Source organism: Ornithorhynchus anatinus, chromosome 9 (genome assembly GCF_004115215.2).
Source record: "Ornithorhynchus anatinus isolate Pmale09 chromosome 9, mOrnAna1.pri.v4, whole genome shotgun sequence".
Lineage (NCBI taxonomy): Eukaryota > Metazoa > Chordata > Mammalia > Monotremata > Ornithorhynchidae > Ornithorhynchus > Ornithorhynchus anatinus.
The window spans coordinates 25,071,913-25,086,621 of record NC_041736.1 but is presented as its reverse complement, the minus strand read 5'-3'; the positions used below and the strand labels follow the sequence as shown (position 1 = coordinate 25,086,621).

General features: G+C 43.2%; 1 protein-coding gene across 1 annotated transcript in view; it reads left to right on the top strand.

The window, feature by feature from the left end:
* ZNF804A (zinc finger protein 804A) overlaps positions 1-14,709 on the top strand; it is a 300,632-nt gene that overhangs the window by 242,977 nt on the left and 42,946 nt on the right. Inside the window, exon 2 of the mRNA XM_029071499.1 lies at positions 1,939-2,082. Coding sequence (XP_028927332.1) covers positions 1,939-2,082 — 144 coding nt within the window. The remainder of the gene's footprint in view (positions 1-1,938; positions 2,083-14,709) is intronic.

Sequence of the window (14,709 nt, the reverse complement as noted above, 5' to 3'; positions counted from 1 at the left end):
GCTAGATGTCACACGGTATTGCAAAGTTTGATATGAAAAAATGATGAGGCTTCATCCACCTTGCATGAGTTGATGTTTGCAAGGTTGCTCTGGGAAAGGCTTTAATGGGCCAGGCCCATCTGGAGGAAATTCAAGATGGTCTATCATAGACCAATGGCAATACAAATTCACCTTCCTTTTTTTGCAGAGAAGCAATACGGCCTAGTCGATAGAGCGTGGGTCAGGGAGTCAGAAGGATCTGAGTTCTAATCCTGGCTCCACCCTTTGTCTGCTGTGTGACCTGGGGCTAGTCAGCTTCTCTATACTTCAGTTACCTCATCTGTAAAATGGGGATTAATACGATGAGCTTCATGTGGGAGATGGACTAAGTTCAGGCTGGTTAGCTTCTATTTGCCTCAGGAGTTAGAACAGTACCGATCAAATAGTAAGTGCTTAACTACCATTAAAAAAAGACTCTCTGCTTATTCGTGATTGATGGTCTGACATCTGGGGATCCATGCAGCTTTTTAAGCATGTTCATAGACGAGAAATGACTGACCCTTGTGCAGTTGCCAGAAGGGTCCAAGTGACTGATTTCTTTCACATCTCAGTCTGGAGAAACTTGTATATTCCAAACATTAAGTGTGTTTGAAGGCATTCCCCTGCCCTCCATTATTCCCACAGGGTTAGATTGCTTCTGTGGAATAGGTGGAGCAATTTTTCCTTAGGATCATCTGGGTGGCGTTTTCTCAGCTGGGAATTCCCAATCAAACAGTCTCTGTGGTTGTGGGCATTCTGGGGGCAGGGGGTGGCAAGAAAGGGAGAGTCAGACACCGATCTTGGAAAGTAACGTGCAAGAAAGGAAACAGATACAAGGGAGCCAAGCAGGGGAAAGGCATGATAGACATCCCCCCGCACTTAAACTATGAGCCCCGTATTGGACAGTGACAGTATTCGACCTGATTATTTTATATATTTAACAAATCCCACAAGTGTTTTATTATTTTACAAGACCTAGAGTAAGACAGGAACATAGAAGGAAAATGATGGCCCCTTCCTGTTTGTTCCTTAATCATGTCCCCAGATTTACAGTCCTTTCCCATTTAATTTTCCTTATCATCCTGTCCCTTCTGGCTCCTTCGTGGGTGGATGAGGTGTGAGGCAATACTCTGAAAGAACTGGAATCCACGGAGCTTGACTGGCTCCCCAGAGACATTACTGGAAAGGGATAAAGATCAGAGGGCTCCTGCAGAAGTGTTTGGGTGGAGCTGGGGGAATGTGGTACTGTGAATTTATCTCCATTCTAGTCTAGTAGAGGTAGCCTGGTGTCTCCACAGAGACACCTCTCCTATTGTCTTGGAGAATGAAAAGAAGGTTCCTGCAATTATCAATCAATCAATCACGTTTACTGAGCATTTACTCTACTAAGCACTTGAGTGAGTCCAGTTTAACAAAGGTGGTAGACATGTTCCCCACCCACAAGGAGTTTCCAATCTCCAGAAATCAAGACGATTAAGCTGCTGTGTTAATGGGCCATTCCCCTGAAGAGGGGAGACTGTAATGTGTTCAGTATATCATGCATGGAAGTAGCGTTACCTAATGGATAGGGCACGGGCCTAGGAGTGAGAAGAAGGCTCTAATCTCGGCTCTGCCAGTTGTCTGCTGTGTGGCCTTAAGCAAGTCACTTAATTTCTCTGTGCTTCTTCCCTCATCTGTAAAATGAGGACTAACACCCGGAGCCCCATGTGGAACAGGGACTGTGTCCAACCGGATTAGTTTGTATCCACCCCAGTACTTTATCCATTGCCGGGCACATAGTGCTTAAAAAATACCGTGATTATTATTATTATGTTGGACATAGACTGCGTCTAACCCGATTCACATTCTCTAATCTAAATCAGTCGACTCAAAGTAAAATTTGATAGAGAAATTAAATTATGTTTACTTGTGTTTTTTTAGGACTATGCTGAGAAAGAGAACACAATAACCAAAGCACTGGAAGACCTCAAGGCCAATTTCTACTGTGAACTATGTGACAAACAGTACTATAAACATCAGGAGTTTGACAATCACATTAATTCCTATGATCACGCTCACAAGCAGGTAAGGAGGAGACGTTGTACATTTAATTAAAAGTATTTGGCATTACTCACCTTTGACCATTCTCGAAAATTTTGAATTGTGGGTGCAAGGGTATCTTTGCGAGTGGATGTAGTGGAAAGATCGTGGATCTCGGAGTCAGAAGACCTGGGTTCTAACCTCAGCGCAGCCAATGGCCTGCTGTGTGACTTTGGACAAATAAAACACCTAACCTCTCTGTGCTTTAGTTTCCTTATCTGTAAAATGGGGATGAGAATTCCTGCTCTCTCTGCCTCTAAGATTATGAGCCCCATGTGAAAAACTGTTGGACCTGCTCTGATTATCTGGTTTCCGCAGATAAGTTCGACAATAAATCCTTGACCAATCAATCACTTGTATTCATTGAACACTTACTTTGTGCAGAGCACTCTACTTAACCTTGTGAGAGTACAGTGCCACAGGGTTGGTAAACACATCCCCTGCCCTCAAGGACCTTACCGTCTAACTTAGTTTTCTTAATGTCGGTGGTCACCAGTGATCTCCTTTTTGCCAAATCCAATGACTTCTACTCCATCTATCCATCCTCGACCTCTCATCTGCTTTTGATACTGTTGACTACCCCCTTCTCCTGCAAATATTATCCTTCCTTGGCTTCACTGCCACTGTCCTCTCCTGATTCTCCTCCTATCTCTCTGGTTGCTTATTCTCAGTCTCTCGGTGAGCTTCTCCACTGTTTCCCACCCGTTAACTGGGGATGTCACTCAAAGTTCAGTTCTGGATCCCCTTCTATTCCCCATCTACACCCACTCCTTTGGCAAATTCATTCGCTCCCATGGTTTCAACTACTTCACCTATGTGAATGATTCCCATTTCCTTCTGCCTTTGAATATCTCAAACTTAGCGACACCTCAAATTACATGTCCAAAACAGAGCTTCTTCTCTTTCCACATTAAACCCAGTCCCCACATGATTTTCCCATCACTGTAGAGAGCACCACCATCCTTCCTGTCTCGATAACCTTTTAACCTTGGTATTACCCTTGACGCATCTCTCTCATCTAACACACATATTCAATCTATCACTAAATCCTGTCAGTGCGACCTTCACAACATGGCTAAAATCTCCCCTTTCCTCTTCATTCCAACTGCTACCAAATTAATCCTAGCCCTTATCCTGTCCTGTCTTGATTACTGTACCAGCCTGCTTACTGAACTCCCTGCTTCCTGTCTCTTCCCACTCTAGTCCATACTTCTTTCTGCTGCCCGGATCATTTTTCTCCAAAAACATTCAGTCCACATTTCCCCACTCTTCAAGAACCTCCAGTGGTTGCCCATCCACCTCCATGTCAAACAGCTACTCCTTACCATCGGCTTTAAAAACACCAAGTCACCTTGCCCCTTCCTACCTCACCTCACTGCTTTCCTACGGCAACCCAGCCTGCACACTTAGCTCATCTAACTCCAATCTTGTCATTGTCCCTCAATCTCGTCTATCTCATTGCCAACCTCTCACCCATGTCCTGCCTCTGGCCTGGAATACCCTCCCTCTTTATATATGACAATTACTCTCTCCACCTTCAAAGGCTTATTGAAGGTACATCTTCTCCAAAAGGCCTTTTTTTTATGGTATTGGTTGAGTACTTACTATGTCCCCCGCACTGTACTATGGGATAGATGCAGGTTCGACACAGTACTTGTCCCACATGGGGCTCACAGTCATAACCCCTATTTTACAGATGAGGTAACTGAGGCACAGGTAAATGAAGTGACTTGCCCAAAGTCACACAGCAGATATGTGTCAGAGCAGGGATTAGAACACAGGTCCTTTTAACTTTCAGGCCCGGGCTCTATCCACTAAGCCATTCTGTCTTCCCTGACTAAGCCCTCATCTCCTCTTCTCCCACACCCTTCTGCATCCCCCTGACTTGCTCCCTTTATTCATGCCTTCCTCAGCCTCACAGCACTATTTTACATATTCCTAATTTATTTGATTATATTAATGTCTGGCACCTCTCCAGACTGTGAGCTCATTGTGGGCGGGAAATGTCTACCAACTCTGTTGCATTGTGCTCTTCCAAGTTCTTAGTTCAGTGCTCTGCACATGGTAAGCACTCAACAAATATGATTTATTGGTTAGTTAATTGAGTATTATTATTCATAAGTTTTCAGAGATGCTTCAACAAAGCAAATGACAAGCAGAGTGATATTTTGATAGATTTTTATCAAAATCCACCTAGGCTCTAATGAAAAAAAAAACAACTTTTTGAGCACAGGAAAATGATAGTCATTAGAGTAGTGGACAGGAATAATATATACTAATAATACTAATATATAATAATATATACTAATATATACTAATTTATAATAATAATACTGGGTAATATTCCAGTAGGTTGTCAATGGCAGCTCATTTACTTTAGGAGATGAAGATGACAAATTTCCATTATCTCAATATTTTTCATAACATTCTGGTTTTGGTTTGGTAGTTTTAACCAATGATAATTCCAAATAGTTGGTTTGTTCCCAAATCAATTAGTTCCCTTTTGCCTTCCCCACACAATAACAGGATAATTGTAGCCTAAGCTATACTGCACTATTTTTGTATTTATATAGTTTCTTCCCTCAAAACATAGGGTGCATATTGGCATTTCTCATCACCACCGTGAGATCTGATACAGGGTATTTTCATTTTGGAGGTGGCACAGACAAATTAAGGAACCTCTAAAGATAATGAGTTGATGACCTTCATCTCTCGTAATATACTTCCTCGGGCACAGTGCTCTGCACACAGTAGGTACTGATCGATTGACTGATTGAATTACTTTTTCTTGATATTTCCAAAAGTTCTGACTTGCGATAAGCTTCTATCCTTTGAATTCTCATTTTCCTCCAGATGTTTCAAACCTCAATCTCTGAGTTCTTCTTTCAGACTCTAAAATCATTATCCCAGGCTACATTCTCTCAAAAAAAAATGTTCCCTGATTTATGCCATTCTCACTTCCCCTCATCCTAATGCAAACAAACTGTTTATCAAAAATGTTGAAGTGTACAAATTAGTCTCTCAACCTTTACATAGAACGTAATTAGAGGTTATTCAAAATCCTCGGAGATTTGGCACCTTAGACACAAAAATAGCCAATAAAAGGCAGGTAATTGACACTTACACTGCAAACTATTTTTAATTTCAATTTTGAATTCAGTTTCAAATAAAAAAGAACACAACAAGCAGCTTCAGAAAATGATTTATAATTTAAGGCTGTGTGAGAAGCATATTAAATGAAAGGAAAAGTTTGGTGACTTCTATAGAAGTCTCTCAGAAACTTTGGCCTCCAATTGCTTTAGAAATGCTCTTTTGACCAATCAGTCCGTCAATCAAGAGTATTTATGAAGCACTTATTCTGAGCAGATCACTGTACTAAACACTGGGGCGAGCACAAAACTCCAGCACTCATAGGAATGATCCATCTCCATAAGTGTTTTATCCATGTTTTCACCAGTAAGGCTCCAAAAATCATTATGTGAATCGCATCATCTGAATTCAGTCAAAAACTTTTAGACCAGTTTGGTTGAGAAACAGCATGACCTAATGGATAGAGCACGGGCCTGGAAGTCAGAAGGATCTGGGTTCTAATTCTGATCAGCCACTCGTCTGCTGTTTGAACTTGGGCAAGTCACTCCACTTCTCCGTGTTTCAGTTATCTCATCTGTAAAATGGGGATTAAGACGGTGAGCCCTATGTGGGGCAGGGACTGTGTCTAACCTACTGAGTTTGTATCTTCCCCAGCTCTTAGAACAGTGCTTGGCACATAGTAAGTGCCTAACAAATACCATTATTATTATTGTTTCCCGGTGAGACAGAGTTTCTCAGGTGTCCTGTTCTAAATCGTGAGCTCCTTGTGGGCAGGTAACTTGTTTATCACACTACCGAACTGTTCTCTCCCAAGCAGATAATACAGTGCTCGGCACTCAGTAATTGCTCAATAAACGCCAGTAATTGATTGATTTTAGGCATCTCTACCTCAGGTGACCTATCCCAAATTATATTCTCTCCCAGTGTACAGTGCTCTGCATGCAGTAAGTGCTTAATAAATATTATTATTACAAGAATCAATCACTTGCAGTGAAAATTGAAAACAAAAACTTCCTTAAGGGAAGAATTTCCCCTGCTGGAATTCAATGAAAAGACAGGGAAATTTGGGGTCTCTTCATCCAAGACACCTTTGCTGTGAGAAATGCTTTTATTGTCCCTGGATGGTAGGTCAATCAATCATTCAATCAATTAATGTTATTTATTGCGTTCTAATCCCAGCTCTGCCACTTGTCTGCAGTATGATCTTGGGCAAGGCACATGTCTGTGCCTCAGTTTCCTCATCTATGAAAAGGGATTAGGACTGGAACCATGTCAACAAGCTGGTTATCTTATATCCTGAGCTTAGTATCGTACTTGGCACATAGTAAGCTCTTAAACATAATAATAATTGTATTTTATTATGAATTCAGTTTCAGTGGTTTTTATCATCCTTCAGCTAATCTATGGTGTTAGAGTGTACCCAGAATGATTTCAAAGGGATGTTAGATAATTAGTTTGCAAGTTTCTTGAGGGCAAGCGTGGTTCATCTAATTCCTTGAAACCCACCAAATGGCCCAGAGATAAGCAACTGAAATTGGAATTGACCTCAACATTCCTTGAGATTTTGAAATCTTCATCAGGGAGTAAATGTATTTGTCTTAAGGAACTGTGGAAATATGAGAAAAGTTACCCGTCGACCTTGCCTTTGGCTATTGGGGAATCAATTAATCAATGGTATTTATTAAGTTCTCACTGTGTACAAAGTACTGTCCTAAGCACTGAGGAGAGTACAATAACACAGAGTTGATAGATACACTCCCTGCCCACCAGATGCTTTAAGTCTAAAGGGAAGACATGATTTAAAAAATAAATGATAGATATGCACACAAGTGCTGTGGAACTGAGGGTACTCTGTACTTAAAAAGTAGAGATCCAAGAACATGGGAGACTCAGAAGGGAGAAGCAAGCAAGGAGAATATGGATTTAGTTAAGGTAAGGTTCTTGGAGATGTGCTTTTGATAGGATTTTTTTGGTGGGTGAGTGGCGAGAGTGGTGGTCCATGTACTGGAGGAGAGAGTTCCAGATCAGAGAGAGAGAAGTGAGTGTACTGGATTGTATTATAAAATCAGCAAGGTAAAATAGGTGTGGACAAGCTGAGTGCTTCAAAGCTGACAGTAAGGAGTCAAAGGAGTCAAAGCTGACAGTTTGTTGCAGAAGTGGATGAGCAACTTTCAGAGGTTTTTGAGAAGTAGTGAGATGTAAACTGACCGTATTTTTAGAAAACTGATTTGGACAGCAGAGTGAAGTAAGGATTGGAGTGAGGAGAGACAGGAGGCAGGGAGGTCATCGAGGAGGCTGATGCAGTATTCAAGAAAGGACATGATAGATGCTTGTATGAGTATTGTAACCATTTGGAGGGAGAGGAACGGGTGGATTTTAATGATGTGAGATAGATCTGACAAGATATGGTGACATTAAATATGAGGGTTGAATGAGAGATATGAGTCAAAGATAATGCCAAGGTGATGAGCTTGTGAGAAAGGGAGGAGAGTGTTGTGTAGAAGGAAAAATTTCCACTCACCCTGGCTTAGGAACTAGGCTAAGAAAGGAGAAAGGAAATTACTGTGTCTTGGGCAGCTCAAATAACATGTGAAAGAAAACCACAAATTGTATTTCAGCACATTTTAATAATTGAGTTATTAAACTCCATTGCCTGTTAGTTTCTACAGACCCAGATTTTCATAAGGAGTAATGAGAATTTGGTCTCTCTTCAAGGATGTGATAGTTTGTTAACTAAAATTACCAATCGAGTAATATTAAATTTCTTTTAGGCCTTACTGAATTGTTTCCGATGTGAAATCTACTCAAGATCAGGTCAGAATTGAAAGTGTCACAGTGCTGCTTTGTTGAAAGTGTTATAATCCAAAGCACAATAGAGTGCACAGAAGCAGAAAAGGCCATCTGCCATTATAAACGTCAAACTCCAGAGCTTTCCTTCTATGGGAAATGTGTGCGCATGTGTAAATAAAGTTGTGTTTTAAAGCCAAAGAATGATTATGAGTTGTGGCCAGAGCTAGGAGAACTGTTTGTTGTTGTTGTCAATGACCTAAGCACCTAGTACAGTGTTCTGCATGCAATAGGTGCTCAGTAAATTCCACCGTTTGATTGACTGGTGAACTCAATCACAACAGAGCACTGATGATAGGAATTGATTGGGACTTCAAATATTGGGAGAAGCAACAAGGCCTAGTGGAGAAAGCATGCACCTGGAAGTCAAAAAGACCTGGGTTCTAATTTTGCCACTGCCATTTGCTTGCTGTGTGACTTTGGGCCAGTCACTTAACTTCTCTGTGCCTCAGTTTCCTCATCTGTAAAATGGAGCTTGGTGTTCTCTCTCCTACTTAGACAGTGAGCCCCGTGTGGGACAGGGACTGTGTCCAACCCAATAACTTTTACTTACCCCAGCGCTTAGGAAAGTGTCGACACATAGTAAAGGCTTAACAAATGCCATTAGATAACAAAATAAATAAATGATAATAATGAAAATAATAGAAGTTAGCCACACAAAACACAAAGATGCCCATTTGTGTTTGGATCTGTTTTTTCATTCATTCATTCAATCGTATTCATTAAGTGCCTTCTGTGTGCAGAGCACTGTACTAAGCTCTTGGAAAGTACGATTTGGCAACAAATAGAGATAATCCTTACCCAACAACAAGCTCACAGTCTAGAAGGGGGAGACAGACAACAGAGCAAAACAAGTAGACAGGCAACAATATAAATAAATGGAATAATAGATGTATACACGTCATTAATAAAAGAAACAGAATAATAAGTATGTACTTATATATACAAGAGCTGTAGGGCCGGGGGGGAGGAGAGTAGAGCAGAGGGAGGGATTCGGTGCAAAGGGGAGGGAAGGAGGAGCAGAGGAAAAGGGGGGCTCAGTCTGGGAAGGCCTCATGGAGGAGGTGAGCTTCCAGTGGGGTTTTGAAGAGGGGAAGAGAATTAGTTTGGAAGATGTGAGGAGGGAGGGCATTCCAGGACAGAGGTAGGATGTGGGATGGGTCGACAGAAGGACAGGTGAGAACGAGGCACAGCGAAGAGATTAGCAGTGGCAGAGGAGGGGAGTGTGTGGGCAGGGCTGTAGAAGGAGAGGTAGGAGATGAGATAAAAAGGGGTAAGGTGACAGAGAACTTTGAAGCCAATAGTAAGGAGGTTTTGCTTGATACGAAGGTTGATAGGCAACCGCTGGAGATTTTTGAGGAGGGAGGTGACATGCCCAAAGTGTTTCTGTAGAAAGATAATCCGGGCAGCAGAGTAAAGTATCAACTGAAATGGAGAGAGACAGGAGGTTGGGAGACCAGAAAGGAGACTGATGCAGTAATCCAGTCAAGCTAAGATCAGTGATTGTACTAACAAGATAGCGGTTTGATTGGAGAAGAAAGGAAGGATCTTGGTGATGTTGTGAAGGTGAGACTGGTAGGTTTTGGTGACAGATTGGATATGTGGGGTGAATGAGAGAGCAGAGTCAAGGATGACGCTGAGGTTGCGGGCATGTGAGACCGGAAAGATGTTAGCATCATCCACAGTGGTGGGAAAGTCAGGGAGAGGACAGGGTTTGGGAGGGAAGATCAGGAGCTCAGCCTTGGACATGTTGAGTTTTAGGTGGTGCGAGGACATCCAGGGGGAGATGTCCTGAAGGCAGGAGGAGAAGTGAGCCTAGATGAAGGGGGAGAGAACAGGGGAGGAGATGCAAATGTTATCTTTCTTTTCTTCCATTGATTATCCAAGTTAGTTTTAGTTCATGTCACCCGAGGTCTGATTATCAAGATTTTCATAAGGAACTTTAGATCATTTACGTATGGATGCTGATGTATTTAGGTTAGATGCCCAAAGTTTTATAGGAAGGGGATTGGAAAATCTTGTTCAAGGTCAGTATCTACCAATCAGCATTGAGTTCCTTAACCAAGTGTTCAGGATGCTTTAGGCATCAAATTGAGGAAGAAGCATGGCCTAGTGGAAAGAACATGGGCCTAGGAGTCAGAGGTCCTAAGTTCTACTCCCAGCTCCACCAATAACATGCTGTGTGAACTGGGGCCAATCATTTAACTTGGGGAAGCAGCATGGCTCAGTGGAAAAGAGCCTGGGCTTCGGAGTCAGAGGTCATGAGTTCGACTCCCGGCTCTGCCACTTGTCAGCTGTGTGACTGTGGGAGAGTCACTTCACTTCTCTGGGCCTCAGTTACCTCATCTGTAAAATGGGGATTAACTATGAGCCTCACGTGGGACAACCTGATTACCCTGTATCTACCCCAGCGCTTAGAACAGTGCTCGGCACATAGTAAGCGCTTAACAAATACCGACATTAATTTAACTTCCCTGTGCCTCAGTTTCCTCATCTATAAAATGGGGATTCAATACTTATTCTCTTACTCCCATAGACTGTGAACCCCATATAGGATAAGGACTGTGCCCAACCTGATTAACTTGTGTCTACCCCAGCATTTGACACATAGTAAGTGCTTAGTAAATACCCTAATTATTAGTTATTATTATTCTACAGAATGGATCTTTTCTGAATCTACAGAATGAAGCTATGCATATAAAGAAATAGAGGATTAGGGGTCAGATAAGTAGCTTAGCTTGGGAAACTAAGGGGAAGAGGAGTAATTTAAATGCGGTATTATATCTCTTTTCATTGTCTTACACAGTGAATTGGGCTCTCCCCATGAGAGTCTCAGAAACTCAATTTTTTCTTCCCTCCATCCGGAATCACTTACTTGGAAAGGTGGACCAAGTCCTGGGTCATCGTATGGGCTCAAACAGCATCCTTCTGCTATGTGAATTTTCTTGTGTCTCTAATAATAGCAATAACAATAATATTTGTTAAGCCCTTACTAGGTGCCAAGCACTGTTCCAAGTGCTGAGGTAGAGGCGATATGACCAGGTCAGATGCATGGAGCTCATCATGTAAGTAAAAGGGAGTGTAATAGCATCTAACCCCTTAGCACTCTAGAATGTGGGTGTCCCCCCTGTTTGCCTTTCTAGGGCACGTAGTTAGACACAGACCCACAAGACCCCGAATCCCAAGGGCAGCTCTGTGGACATCCACACTGAGCCAGGTTGATTCTTCCTTGGGGGTGTCCAGCAGAGGGTCGGGGCCCCTCCCTCGAAAGCTGGTTCTTGACAGAACGTTTGGGACTTAGAATGGAGCCCCTTGGTGACCCTGTAGTTGGATATAGAGCTCCATGGCAGCATGAATTCTCAGGATGCCCCATTCCTGCCACCACTCTGCCGGAAACTCTCTTCTCCCAGCTCAGCAACAGCTACTGAAAGTGGGTTGCTGTTTGCAAGAAGTTCAAATATTGTGAGGCTTTAGTACATTTGTAATCTAATTTCAATTATGCCATGATCCTTTTTTCCAGAAACTTTAACTAGCATTTTGGCTAACACTTTGAATTTCACAGTATTTCTCTGTAAATTTCACATCCCATTTCACCTACTGAGACCTCACCTCCTCCAAGAGGCCTTCCCAGACTGAACTTTCCCTTTTCCTTCTGCTCTCTCTGCTCCCTCTCTGCTCTCCCTCCGCCGTCTGCTCCCTCCCTCTTCCCCGCTTCACCTCCCCTCAACTAAGCCCCTTTTCCCTCTGCTCCTCCCCCCTCCCTTCCCCTTCCCTCACCACTGTGCTCGTTTGTATATATGTTTATTACCCTATTTATTTTGTTAATGAGATGTACATCCTCTTGATACTATTTATTGATTATGTTGTCTTGTTTTTGTCTGTCTCCCCCGATTAGACTGTGAGCCCGTCATTGGGCAGGGATTGTCTCCATCTGTTGCCGAATTGTTCATTCCAAGAGCTTAGTACAGTGCTCTGCACATAGGAAGCGCTCAATAAATACTATTGAATTGAATGAATGAATGAATGAATGAATGAACATTTCCGATGCCTTTGTGACACAATATGATTAGTTTTGCATTTTTAAAGAAGAGTTGAATTGTATTTGTGAAGATGATATGGCAACCTATTCGGCATTAGGAGATCTGAAAGGCAGAGGACATGCCACTTAAATCCCTTCAATCAATCCATAAATAGTACTTATTGAGTGTCTGTTGTGGCAGAGCACTGTACTAAGCAGTTGGGAGAGAGAGGGATTGGTTTTTACCAATTCTGTTATACTCTCCAAGGTATTGAATACAGTGCTCTGCACAGAGAAAATGCTAAATAAACAGATAGGGGAAATGAGGACCAAGCAGGGAAAGCCTGTGGGAGGAGATGTGATTTTAGGAAGGCTTAGAAGGTGAGGAAAGTGGTGGTCTGCTAGATATGAAGGGGGAGGGAGTTCCTATATAGAGGTAGGACATTTAGAAGAGGTCGAGATTGAGGTACAGTAAGTAGGTTGCTATTAAAGGAATGAAGTGTGTGGGCTAGGTTACAGTAGTAGATAAATGAGGTTAAGTAGGTAGGGGAGAGTGGGTTAAATGCTTTAAAGACAGTGAAAGAGGATGGACCACCTTGTTGTCAAAGGATGACTGCTCTCTCTAAGGTCACCCATGACCTCCTTCTTGCCAAATCCAATGGCTCCTACTCCATTCTAATCCTCCTTGACCTCTCTGCTGCCTTTGACACTGTTGACCATCCCATCCTCCTCCATACCTTATCTCACCTTGGCTTCATGGACTCCGTCCTCTCCTGGTTCTCCTCATCTCTCTGGCCAGTCATTCTCGATCTCCTTCGCTGGCGCCTCCTCCCCCTCCCATCCTTTAACTGTTGGAGTTCCTCAAGGGTCAGTTCTTGGCCCTCTACTGTTATTCCATTTACACTCACTCCCTCGGTGAACTCATTTGCTCTCACGGCTTTGACTACCATCTCTACGCAGATGACACGCAGATCTACATCTCTGCTCCTGTCCTCTTCCCCTCCCTTCAGGCTCGCATCTCCTCCTTTCTCCGGGATGTCTCCACCTGGATGTCGGTCCGCCACCTAAAACTCAACATGAGCAAGACTGAGCTCCTCATCTTCCCTCCCAAACCCGGTCCTCTCCCAGACTTCCCTATCACCGTGGATGGCACAACCATCCTTCCCGTCTCTCGGGCCCACGATCTCGGTGTCATCCTTGACTCGTCTCTCTCGTTCACCCCGCACATCCTATCCGTTACCGAGACCTGCCGGTTTCACCTTTACAATATCGCCAAGATCCACCCTTTCCTCTCCACCCAAACGGCTACCTTACTGCTACGGGCTCTCGTTATATCCCGGCTAGACTACTGTGTCAGCCTTCTCTCTGACCTCCCTTCCTCCTCTCTCGCCCCGCTCCAGTCTATTCTTCACTCCGCTGCCCGGCTCATCTTCCTGCAGAAACGATCTGGGCATGTCACTCCCCTTCTTAAACACCTCCAGTGGTTGCCTATCAACCTCCGCTCCAAACAAAAACTCCTCACTCTAGGCTTCAAGGCTCTACATCACCTTGCCCCTTCCTACCTCTCCTCCTTTCTCTCTTTCTACTGCCCACCCCACATGCTCCGCTCCTCTGCCGTCCACCTTCTCACCGTCCCTCGGTCTCGCCTATCCTGCCGTCGACCCCTGGGCCACGTCTTCCCGCGGTCCTGGAACGCCCTCCCTCTTCACCTCCGCCAAACTAATTCTCTTCCCCTCTTCAAAACCCTACTTAAAACTCACCTCCTCCAAGAGGCCTTCCCAGACTGAGCTCCCCTTCTCCCTCTACTCCCTCTACCACCCCCCCTTCACCTCTCCGCAGCTTAACCCTCTTTTCCCCTCATTTCCCTCTGCTCCTCCCCCTCTCCCTTCCCATCCCCTCAGCACTGTACTCATCCGCTCAACTGTATATATTTTCATTACCCTATTTATTTTGTTAATGAAGTGTACATCGCCTTGATTCTATTTAGTTGCCATTGTTTTTACGAGATGTTCTTCCCCTTGACTCTATTTATTGCCATTGTTCTTGTCTGTCCATCTCCCCCGATTAGACTGTAAGCCCTTCAAACGTCAGGGACTGTCTCTATCTGTTGCCGACTTGTTCATTCCAAGCGCTTAGTAAAGTGCTTTGCACATAGTAAGCGCTCAATAAATACTATTGAATGAATGAATGAATTGAGCGCTTACTCGGTGCAGATCACCATACTAAGCAGTTGTTTTGATTGCTTTTTCTCCCTAACTGCACTTGTCCCTACTGCATTTCATCTCCTCTCCATTTCCACAGAGGGTGACCTTGAGCTGTCAGCTGATTATCTGGGAGGGATGTAAATGGATGTTTTACAAATTGCCCTTTTTAATAATCACGAGGAGAAAGGTTGCTTGTGAATAGTGTGGAAAGGACAAGTGTGATAGAAATTTACCCAGAAATTCTTCCAGACCACAATTACTTTAAAATGGTGAAGAAAAAATCAAATGGGAAAATTATTGGTGTTATTTTTAATGTTTTTAAAGAACTTTTTAAAAAGAAAAATGGGCTTCCTTGCATACAGCCTGAAATGACTCTCCAGAGATGATCATATGATATCTAATCAGAACTTGTGGTGAATGTTCCTTACTTAAACTGGTAGAGACTAAATTCCC